Raw genomic sequence first — 11053 nt, 5'->3', positions numbered from 1 at the left:
ATTAAATTGTTGCGGCCTTATATTATTTTGTGCAAAATAATTCCTGCCACTACAAAGAGAACTAGCGATGCATACCGGTTCACTGGACTTGGATCCGGACTTGTAAGAATGTTTAGGTTCAAGTCCAAAAAAACCAACTAAAACTCAAGAACCGAGTCCGGACTTATTACCATTAAAGGCCATTTCATATACCCCTTTTCTTTCCAAACCACCCAAAACCTTCCGTAGATTGCAAAATCTTTGCTGCAAAACGAAGAAAACATTGCCATCGGGCATCGTCAAGTACTGGCCTCCATGTTGTGTGGCCAAAGTTTCACCCAGACAACATTGCAAGGTTGCCAACATGCAGTTTTGTATATGCCATGGGTTTAGGTCCGGACTTACGAGTCTGGAACTGAACCTAAACCTCTGGACTTGAATCCGGACCTGAACCTAAAATTGAGTTTAGGTATGCAACACTACAGAGAACTGTCCTGACTGATGTGTGAAGTCTGACCTATTTCTGCTGTGTCCCCCCAGACGATGATGAGGACGGACAGTCGCACACCTCTCCCGACAAAAACGAGATCCAGAACACGCTGCGTATCCTGTCTGCCAAGCTGGAGGACCTCAACACCTGCAACGACTTGATAGGTAGGAAACCGTTACAGTTACAGTTAAAGGCATTCAGTGCAGCTCCATAGTATTAAGGAAGATACTAATTGTAAATAAGTAAAGTGCATAGAATTTGTCAAATGCGGGGGGTGGGGGATGCATTCATCGCCAGATGTACTAGTTTGAAGCTGTGAAGAGGTACCCAGTTGGGGTATATACAAAAAAATCAATGCAACACTTGAGGCTGTTGCATTATTTCAAAATTTTCTCGGATTGCTACTGCTTTTGCATGATGCAGGTTGTTTGTAAGATCTTCTAAATCCACAAAATCAGGGGGGCAACTTAAAATTTTGATGCACTACCTAGTTTTGCGACAAGGTAGCACACTGCAGGCTGTGCTACCTGGCTCAAAAAAATATTTTGAACACTGCAAAGCGACAGTTTTCAGGAACATCACATTTTTGCCTCACAGATATCAGTATGCTATGGGATAGGGTTGATTCAACTTAACTATGTAAAAAAGAATAAACAGAAAATTGACTTTGCCACCCTGAAATTGCATTGGACGCCTTTCAAGAAATTTTGAAGTATCTTTGGAGGAACAACCTTATTATATTAAGACTTAGCTATTTAAATTTTTGAATTTATGACAACTTGTATTTTGTCAACACTGATGAGACCATGCTGACTTGATTGTCCTCTGGACACCCACTGCAGATGCAACATGTAATTTCTGTACGTTTGTTTTCTCTGCAGCGAAACACGGCGCAGCATTGCAGCGGTCGCTGAGCGAGCTGGAGATGCTGGATAAAGAAAACAGCACGGACGTCCAGAGTAAAGTTAAAGCAGTCAACGAGAGAGCAACCCTCTTCAGGATAACCTCCAATGCTATGATCAATGTGAGTCCATGTCTGTATCTGTATAGCCAGTATAACCGCCTTTCGGCGTAACACACCAGCTTCGCAGGCACGCGGCACAGCGGCAGCTGGCTATATTACACCGATCGACTTGTTACTCCTAACCCTTGAACTTCTAGCTCTAGACATTGTTTAAAGCTATCTATTGACAATGCCCCTACTGTACTTGGTGACAGTGAGTTCCACTCTGTGATGGTTCTAGGAAAGAATGAATTCTTGAACACTTCAATCCTTGGTTGATAACTCTGGTACTTGAAGGCATGGCTATTTCTTGTTCTCTTCTGGGCTGGTATTAGGTACTTAGTAGTAGGGACGTCCACCAGTTTATTAGTTATTTTGTCTGTTTCCCAATACCTGCTACCAACACTGGTCATCACCATACACTACAGATCTCCAATAACCTCCTATCTGTACACACACAAAATGAGATTAAAAGTCAAAGCACTTCTCACTTAATCCCTGTTCATTTAATTGAATTACCTGGCAACAGGAATCAAGACCTGGCCTGAGCTGGTTCAAGTATGATTCTTTGTGATTTGACGTTCTATACCATTCAAAAGTGCACTTGTGGTGTAAATCATTGTTTCTTTGGATTAAACACTTGATATTTTTTAGGACAGCATTGTTTACTTTCACACAAAGCATTTTAACATATCCTGGGCTGGTCAAACAATACTTCATATTGTGATTAAAGCATATATATCAGTATATGTCTCCTTTGTTATGCGGAATGGACTGATCATATACATGTATAGTCCCGCCTACTTCATTCAAAACACAAAGCTGACATGCAGCCACTCTCAGTAGTCTCATTAGTCAAACTGTTAATTACCATGTTGTTATTGGTTTGACTGATAATTGTGATAGACAGTTAGCATCAGTACATGGTTCTAGGTCCCCTAAACAGTAACTGCACAGTTTTGAATGTGTTCCCTGCAGGCCTGTGCTGATTACCTAGACCTGGCCCAGACACAGGGCCGCAAGTGGCAGAAAACTTTACAGTACGAGCGTGAGCAGAGGTTACGGCTAGAGGAAACTGTGGAAACACTGGCCCGTCAACACAACAGTCTGGAGCAGCAGGTCCGAGCACAGGCCTCTCAGGGCAGTCTCAAGACTGCTCCCAATGATAAAGGTGGGTTTGACTCTCTAAAGTGGCGTCGGGTGGTGTAGTGGTAGATCATTCGACTGTGAACCGAGAGACCTGGGTTCGAACCCGAGTCGTACCCTGGACATGCGCCCTACGTTGTGCCCTTGGGAAAGGCACTTTACACGACTTTCCTCACTCCACCCAGGTGTGAATGGGTAGCTAACTTCGGTTGGGGAAAGTCGTATTGAGGTCACCTTGTGGCGCCGAATGGCAGCCGCACAGACCCTTGCGACAGTTCCACAAAATTTTGTGGAGAAAATATATTGTGTTAATATCATGTGTATTACTTATTTGTTGTGATTTGTATTGATTATTATGTGATACCCTGCATCAATTCCGCCGTTAAAGGCTGCGACTGCATGGGTACTGTTTGGACAATAAAACCATTATTATTATAACTGACAACAAACTGAGAAAAGGCAACAGTCTTCACAATGTAGCATTGTCATACATCTGCAGTGCTGATACTATATTGTCTGACAGTGAGAATTGCAAAGCTATATGGGTAAGGGAGTGAAGCCTGCCATCTCTGTTCCCAGCCGCTGCAGATGGGAAGCCTGAGTCCACGGCCGGGAGCGATGACGAGGATGGCGAGTTCTTCGACGCGATTGACGAGACTCCAGACAGCGAGTTTAGGACAATCACAATTCCAGACTCCCACCTTACACACAGGTACGTTCCACTTCGGTCATGTTGGACTGACTTGTGTCTTAGACTGCAAAATGGTGCAAAAATCATGATGCAAAAATCAAAATGGTTTCATTCATTTTGGTAGGATGCCCCCAACCATTTTTGATCCGTTTTGTTCTGAACTACGTCCAGAGGTGGTCTGAAACAGTTTGACCGTGATAAAACAGTTTCGGGGAAGTGTCATCATGAACGCGTGGAACTGGTACCTATGGCACCCCTGCCAGTCAGACCAAGTCAGTCTTGGTCACACTTTCTCACAGACGTACTCAAAGATATGCCTACCCAGCCTAAAATTCATCTGAAACTCAGAACTGGTAAGTTTTGGTACATGTCTCCAAACTGGCCTTTCCAGGGCCAAGGCTCTGTTCACTATACATGTAGCTGCATGTACAAAATGGTTAGGTCAAGATACAAAACCTTTTCTTGGTGACAAATTCTCGCCAGGTTAGACCTGCACAAATATGAAGCTTTACTCAGGCTAGGTTCACTGCTGAAGGCCTCTTCTAGTTCTACTGCTTATTGCACCTCCTGTCTGCTTACCACTGTTTCTTCTTCACTATGGTTACTGCAGCAAATCTGAAAATGAGATTTTTATTACATGCATGTACAAAATTAAACTATGACTTGTACTGTGTTTGCAAGTACATTGCACTGGTTGCCCAGATTTTACTGTACTTGTCCAATACCTCACTCAACAAGCCTGCCCAGCACTGTACATACTTTAAGCTCAAACTTCTTGCTCAGGTTCATATTTGCTGCATGTTACCCAGCCACAATGTTTGTTTCCCTTTTGGCTCTCTGCACACATGTGTGGATAGGGTTCTCATGCGCAGGTAGGTGGGAAGAATGGATCATTTCTGCATGGAATAACTCCATGGTAGAATGTAGAATAGGTGAACTGTGCATGATATTTCACTGCTTAGTTAGACAGCCTGTCACAGCCTTTTTGGAACGTTTGATTTCCAAGATGCAAAATCTAGCTAAAGACAGTTTTAAGTTCTGATGAAAAGTAGTGGATACTACTTGAAACATCTGACATCTTTCAAAATCTATTCAGGCCACACCAATTTAATTTGTTGGTTCTCGGATTTTTTCAGAAAAAATATGAAGCGACAGGGCGAAAAAAAATAAAAATAAAAACAGGTCTAGGCATCCTATTATAGGCTTAAATGCTACAAAATGAGCGATGAAGTCAACACAAAAGGCTGGGATAAAATTTAAACATTAAATTGAATTTTGAACTTTTAATCAAACCACTGCAATGATAGATGGGAAAACTGTAACAACTAGGAAGAAAAGGACTTTCCTCAACTGTTGGGGGGCAAAACATGAGCATTTTTCAGTTGATTCAGGACCAGAATCAATTTTTTTTTTTTTGCAAATCAGAAAAAAACGAAGAGGCGAATCTGAGAACCAACAAATTAAATTGGTGTGGCCTCAGTTTCAGAAACTTTTCGTGTGTATCTCATTACCTGGATGTCTAACCTTCATTGGCATTCTGTCTTCCTTTACCTAAATCTAATATTAAATCTGATCGTAAAAGCTACCACTGTTCTACTACCAGTACAGTTCCTATGTTGTAGTAAACAACCACTAGGTGGTTTGCATGTATGATAATGAATGGTCCTTTTCTTCGAGGGACAGTACAAAGTATAAGGCCACGCCAATTATATTTGCTGTTTCTGAGAATAGCTGCTCCTATTTTTCCCAATATGAAGAAAGGGAAAATTAAGGAATTTTCACCTACAGTATATTATTGTCTAGTTGGTAAAATTGTTGAGTTGTGAACTACACAAAATACCAGGTCCTGTCCATGAACAGTCTTTGTATATTGTGGCCTCATACATGTGCTGATAAGTGTAGAGGTACAGCTACAGAAAATGTGGAGCCTGTGTTAAAATCTGCGTGTTGTGGTTCCCCAGATTCCCCGGGACAAACCCCTCAATGCTCGGCCTCACAGGAGCACGCTTGTGAGTCCTTCATGTCACATCCTGTTCTTAAACTTAAAGCAGTTTTAAAGTCAATTTTCTGCTCAATGTTTTAATGTAGTAATTTGAGTCAATCCTGTCCCATAGCATACTGATATCTGTGAGAGAAAATGCGATGTCTATCTTATATAGGCAGTGCAGTGGTTCTAGCTATTTATGGGTGGTACCAAAAAATAAAGGGAGGCCCCATGTAGTTTGTTTTTGGCCTATTTCAAGCGCTACATGTATGAAAAAATGATGATGAAAACATGGTAAGAAATGTCAATATCAGTTTTGATGTGCTGAAATTGCATTCAGCTGGGAGAGGGAGGGTACCTCATGACATGGCAGTCTTGGCCACCATAAGGCCACACCAAGTAAATTTTATGGATGGCGTCCTTTGGAGACCCTAAATCTAATGCGAGAGGGCAAAAAAAAACAAGAAGGGCCCTAAAAAACAAGATGCCTAGATTAGAAATATACAAATGTTAGGACACAAATTGAATGAGGTGACACAGTGTAACAAGCAAGACGTCTTTTATTCATCATCAAAACAGCAATAAATCAGGTGGAACAGCAGTTGTCGTCTTGTGCTTTGGGGAGAATAGATAGATGGAGCGGTCAGCAAGTTTCTTCAAATGTGGCAGCATGTACCAAACTGAATTACTAAAGGAAGTCATGATTTCCTTGCTCGATGCTTCATAAGCATTGGTCCGTACAAATCTATCAGCGGCACTGTCGTGACTCTTTGGTCATAGTTACAGGAAGCGGAATTTGTTTTTTTTCTAGGAACAGGCCAAAATCAATGCGCGCGCGGACGTCATCCATAAAATTTACTTGGTGTGGCCTTAGAGACAATCAAAATGTTGTAATTCAGGGCACTAACAGTCAAACCTGCCCAAGAAGACCACTTGCATTGGGACTGATACATCTAGTCTGTTTAGACAGGTGGTCAACAAGGGTAATACATTATACAGTTCATTTCAAATACAATGATGTAATCAATTATGCAAGAAAATTTCAAAATCTCACATCTCCGTTACTTTTTTAAGCATTGTGCAGTTACTGTAGTTCAAAGAACATACCACAGTGCAATATTCTCACATGTTTAATTTTGTTCATTTATTATGCAAATAAGGTTTTAACTGACATTATGTAGATGTATGTCTATTGATATGTTACCATAGTTACGATGACTAGGACTAGCATATATATTTCATAAGTGGAGACAAAGACAGACAGACCAACCCCCCCCCTTGAATTAGTCAAATAAGTGACATATTAAGATTGTTGATTCAACTAATTCTAATGCTGTACCTCTCAACTCTGTTTCTGTCACTCATGACTCTTGTGTGTGATTATCCCATCCTTGCTCTCACTCCCTGCCACTGTACTGAATTTAAATAACCTGATGGACACACAAGCAAACATACAAACAGGCACCAAAAAAAAGACTTTCATACACAGTTGTAACTGGACATGACTTGTAGTTATACATTAATTATCATCACATACAAGTCATCCACATTTTCTTGGGTTATGCTGGTAATAGCAGGCAGGAAAGTTCTGTGTCTGAGTGGAGTAGAACCAGGGTTCTAGCTAGGATTTAATTTTTGCGTAGTGGCTTTGGCCTCATGATGAGGGAGCGAAGCTCAGCTTTTAAAAATTTGAGCTTAAAAAGAGGCCATTTGAGGGATACCCAAAGGGAAAAAATGTTATTTCTAAGGTATGTACAATGTATCCTTGATTTTTCACACTTAATCTGGTATTCTTGAACAAAGAAATACAGTCACAATGCCCCTATGCTGTATTAAAAATTAGCATAGGGGGGAAATTTAGCATAGGGGGTCAAAATTATACCATAGGGGGGGGATTTAGCGTAGGGGGTCAAAATTATAGCGTAGGGGGCCCCTACACTACTTTGCACTAGCTAGAACCCTGAGAACTGACATGGATCTGTTTGTCCCTTCCAGACGGACGCCGAGTGGAGTCAGTGCAGCCAGCATGGCCAGCGAGGCAAGTGAAGGTGCAGGGAAAGACTTTGTGTACATCAGCAGTTCTGACGAGGAGGCGACTGACAAGCCGGAGGAATTTGGGGTCAAGGCCAAGAAGAAATTAGAGCGGACAGCCTCCCAACACTCTGTAGATAGTGTAGGTTCCATGTCATCCAGTTATTTGTACATTGCAGTAACTGTTGTACTTTATCCAAGGTGATTAAATGTCCCAGTGATACGATGTGCTATGCAGTGACACCTCCGACAAAACATGCTGGGTGGCCAGTGTGCAAAATACCTGGTTGCCCCAGGCAACTTAATTTTACTTGGGGCAACCTATTTTCAAACCTAGGTAGCCCAGTGTGCTACCTGAATTTTAAGAACCCCCCCCCCAATCATGCCCACTTGGCTTGCACTGCTGTATCCGGCAGATGCTTTTTAATTATTTTAGGTATTAATGGCTATTACTATTATCAGTTAACTAATGGCTGTTAGAAATATTGTCAAAGGTTTATGTATGTAACATTACGTAATTTGAGGAAAGTAGTAACTTATAGATGGGGCAACCTAAAATTCTGATGGGCAACCTAATTTTTGCCGTAGGTTGCCCACTGGGCAACCTGGTTCAAAAAAGTATTTTGTACACTGGTGGCCTATGCTCCAAAAATCTGGTCTGGCAAGGACTCAGTTTTGCCTGTATTATGACTTTGGCCAGGCCCGGCTCAACTATTACTGTACCCTGACACGTGATGTGGTAGAGATTACATTCATCTTATTTGATTTGATTTGATTTGATTTGATCTGATCTTCTTGTTGAATGTCTTTGGGTGCCACTTAACTGTGAGAGTTGAAGGGTTTATGTTGGTCAGAAACAGGTTTGGATATTGTGAGCTATGAAAATTCTATGGAAGCTCTCAGAAACTTTCTGTAGCAGTTGATATTTATGGTAATGAATTTTAGGGACTGTATGTTCTTTCACAGTCAAACCTGTTTGCAGTAACAACTCTAGTAACTTGATGGGAAATTGTATTCAATAATGAAGAGTAGGAATTGCCAGACCAGTTGAAATGTATCTATCATTGCTGATTATCCCCCCAGACTTCTTCTAGTGGTGGCCCCAGGACCCCCCAGACCCCCAGCAAAGTTCCCAAGGAGCCCCGCAGGAGAAGAAGAACAAGAATCCCCGAGAAACCCAACATCAGCCTGAACCTGTGGAGCATCATGAAGAACTGCATCGGCAAGGAGCTTTCCAAGATCCCCATGCCGGTCAGTAGCCTAGTAGTATAGTGTTAGTACCCGTAGTAGTTACTGTAGTAGTTACTGTTAGTAGTAGTTGTAGTTACTGTAGTAGCAGTTACAGTAGAAGTAGTGGTAGTAGTACATGTAGTTACAGTAGTAGACTAGTGGTAGTAGTAGTTACTGTCTGTAGCAGTAATAGTAGCTGCTGATTACCTCACCCCAAGGGATTCAAGTATCGATTTTATAATATAATTATGGTCTATGTGTGATTTGCTATTATAGTGTAATTCACTTCACAGTAGCAAATTTTCACAGCCTGAAACAGTGAACAAACTTGTAAAAGTACCGTGAAACAATCCTGGAATTACAGTACTATGTAATTTGGACTAGGGATGGTCAAAATACATGTATCTGGAATTTGGTGATTCACTACAAATCATCATCATCATCATCATCATCGGTCGACCGTATTGGTCGGGGTTATACCGCCCCTTACGAGGTGGCATACCCTTTCGTTAGCTTTATACAAGACGGGGTTCGCCACGCCTCCGTCCGGGTGATGATGTAATCACCATGTGTGGTGATGTAATCACCATGTGGCTGATACGGAACAGAGGTTCGCCAGGCCTCCATTCGGGTGATTTGAAGTGAATCACCAACTTCATACAGTAGTGTTTGTATCTTCGCACACCGGGGCATGCCCCTACTCTTTTTTGAAAGGTGTGGTGGGATCTTTAACGTGTGTGGGGTGTGGCTCTCCCCAAACACGGAACCTCCATTTAACGTCCTATCCGAGATGGAAGGTGACTAAGTCTTACATGTACATGTACATGTCATTACCGTTACATATTTGAGCCTTGGCAAAGCTGCATTGGAGCTGCATACAAGTATATATTTTACCTACATGGAAAAGCATCACACATTTATTAACAACAACACATTGACATTGTATTTCCTTCTTCACCAGGTGAATTTTAATGAACCCATATCCATGCTTCAAAGGCTGACAGAAGATTTTGAGTACTCAGATATCCTGAACAAGGCCGCTCAGCTGGAGTCGTCCACAGAGCAGTTAGCGTACGTGGCCGCCTTCACGGCATCAGCGTATTCTACAACAACCCAGCGTACAGGCAAGCCCTTCAACCCACTACTGGGGGAGACGTACGAGTTAGATCTCACCGAGGAGTTTGGGTGGAGAGCTATCACAGAACAGGTATGGGAGATCTTTCAAGTTTTGTTTGTGTTGGTAGCAGTCCTAGTTTGTCAAGACTTTAAAATGGCATTTCCAACACAAGAAATTCATATACTATTCGGTATTGATTATAGATTTATCTGACAAATCATTTTGGATTTTCATAAGATCGAGATGATATCATTTGACTAGGGTATGTAATTCCGAGGTCTGTTACTTCATCTGGAAAGTAATAAATGTCAGCATGAAATTTAGAACTACATCAAAATTACTGGGAGTAGGTCGTCAGTGTTTGCGGCATGTTTGGCAGTAATATTTGATTCAAGTTTAACTCAAATTTGATTTGATTGGTCTAACCCTCAGGTGAGCCATCACCCCCCTGCAGCAGCTGCGTATGTGGACAGTAAGCATGGCTGGGAGTCCTGGCAGGAGTTCACCATGACCTCCAAGTTCCGTGGGAAGTACCTCAACATCATTCCACAGGTCAGTCTCTTGTCTGTGAGCCCTCAAGTTTTTGGCGACGTCTCAGGGAGGAGCCTAATGGTACAGTATTGTGTGCAATTCGCAAGAATTCTAGGAATTGTACAGGCATTTTGTCCACAGGCATGCAGAATGTCCACAGGCATTTCTCTGACCCACATCCATGCCCACATTCCTGGAACCCTGAAGATCTGTCTGCCCCAGATGACCCTGCTTTCTGTGACCCCGGGGCTCGTTCACTATGCACTCAGGGGAGGAGTGTACTGTATCTGTCTAGACTTAACCAAAGTCCAAGTACCGAGTCTTCCTCAAAATCATGAAATGATGGCAGTGCCATGCAAACAATAACCCTAACAACAACCACCGTCACCATGGCAATGTATGTTTTCATTGCCAGTCTTGTTATGTCTCTTCTCTTTATTCTCTTTATTCCGATACCCTTCAGCCAAAAGGCTAATCTTCCAGGGTTCCAACTAGATAGCTATAGGAACAAGACTTAGTGAATCATGTATAATTTTGGGTTCGTGACTGGCCAGCACTCTGAAGAACATAATAAAAAATATTTAACGTACTGATAGCAAATTTGTCAAAGGCCAACCCAATTCCATGTGCAACTGCTAGCTTAACAGGCGTATCTAATGGGCATTTCAACAACTGACTGAGCTGACTGTTGTACATGTATGTTACAGGGAATAGCTCACCTGAAGTTCACAGCCACAGGAAACCACTACACCTGGAGGAAGGTCACGTCCATCGTGCATAACATCATCGTCGGCAAACTGTGGATTGACCAGGTACGGCCTTGTTCAGTTACCCACACAAAGACTTGCCTA

At 42.1% G+C, this 11053-nt stretch overlaps 1 protein-coding gene across 3 annotated transcripts in view; it reads left to right on the top strand.

Annotated features, from left to right (window-relative positions):
- Positions 1-11053, top strand: part of LOC109469559 (oxysterol-binding protein 1-like) — a 50234-nt gene that overhangs the window by 29752 nt on the left and 9429 nt on the right. For all 3 annotated transcript variants that reach the window (XM_019768091.1, XM_019768093.1, XM_019768092.1), the window contains 9 exons: positions 520-633; positions 1351-1493; positions 2451-2643; positions 3198-3330; positions 7289-7466; positions 8408-8575; positions 9516-9761; positions 10104-10223; positions 10910-11014. In XM_019768091.1, coding sequence (XP_019623650.1) covers positions 520-633; positions 1351-1493; positions 2451-2643; positions 3198-3330; positions 7289-7466; positions 8408-8575; positions 9516-9761; positions 10104-10223; positions 10910-11014 — 1400 coding nt within the window. The remainder of the gene's footprint in view (positions 1-519; positions 634-1350; positions 1494-2450; positions 2644-3197; positions 3331-7288; positions 7467-8407; positions 8576-9515; positions 9762-10103; positions 10224-10909; positions 11015-11053) is intronic.

Source organism: Branchiostoma belcheri, unplaced genomic scaffold (assembly GCF_001625305.1).
Source record: "Branchiostoma belcheri isolate BF01 breed outbred unplaced genomic scaffold, Haploidv18h27 scaffold208, whole genome shotgun sequence".
NCBI lineage: Eukaryota > Metazoa > Chordata > Leptocardii > Amphioxiformes > Branchiostomatidae > Branchiostoma > Branchiostoma belcheri.
This window is presented reverse-complemented; position numbering and strand designations above follow the sequence as displayed.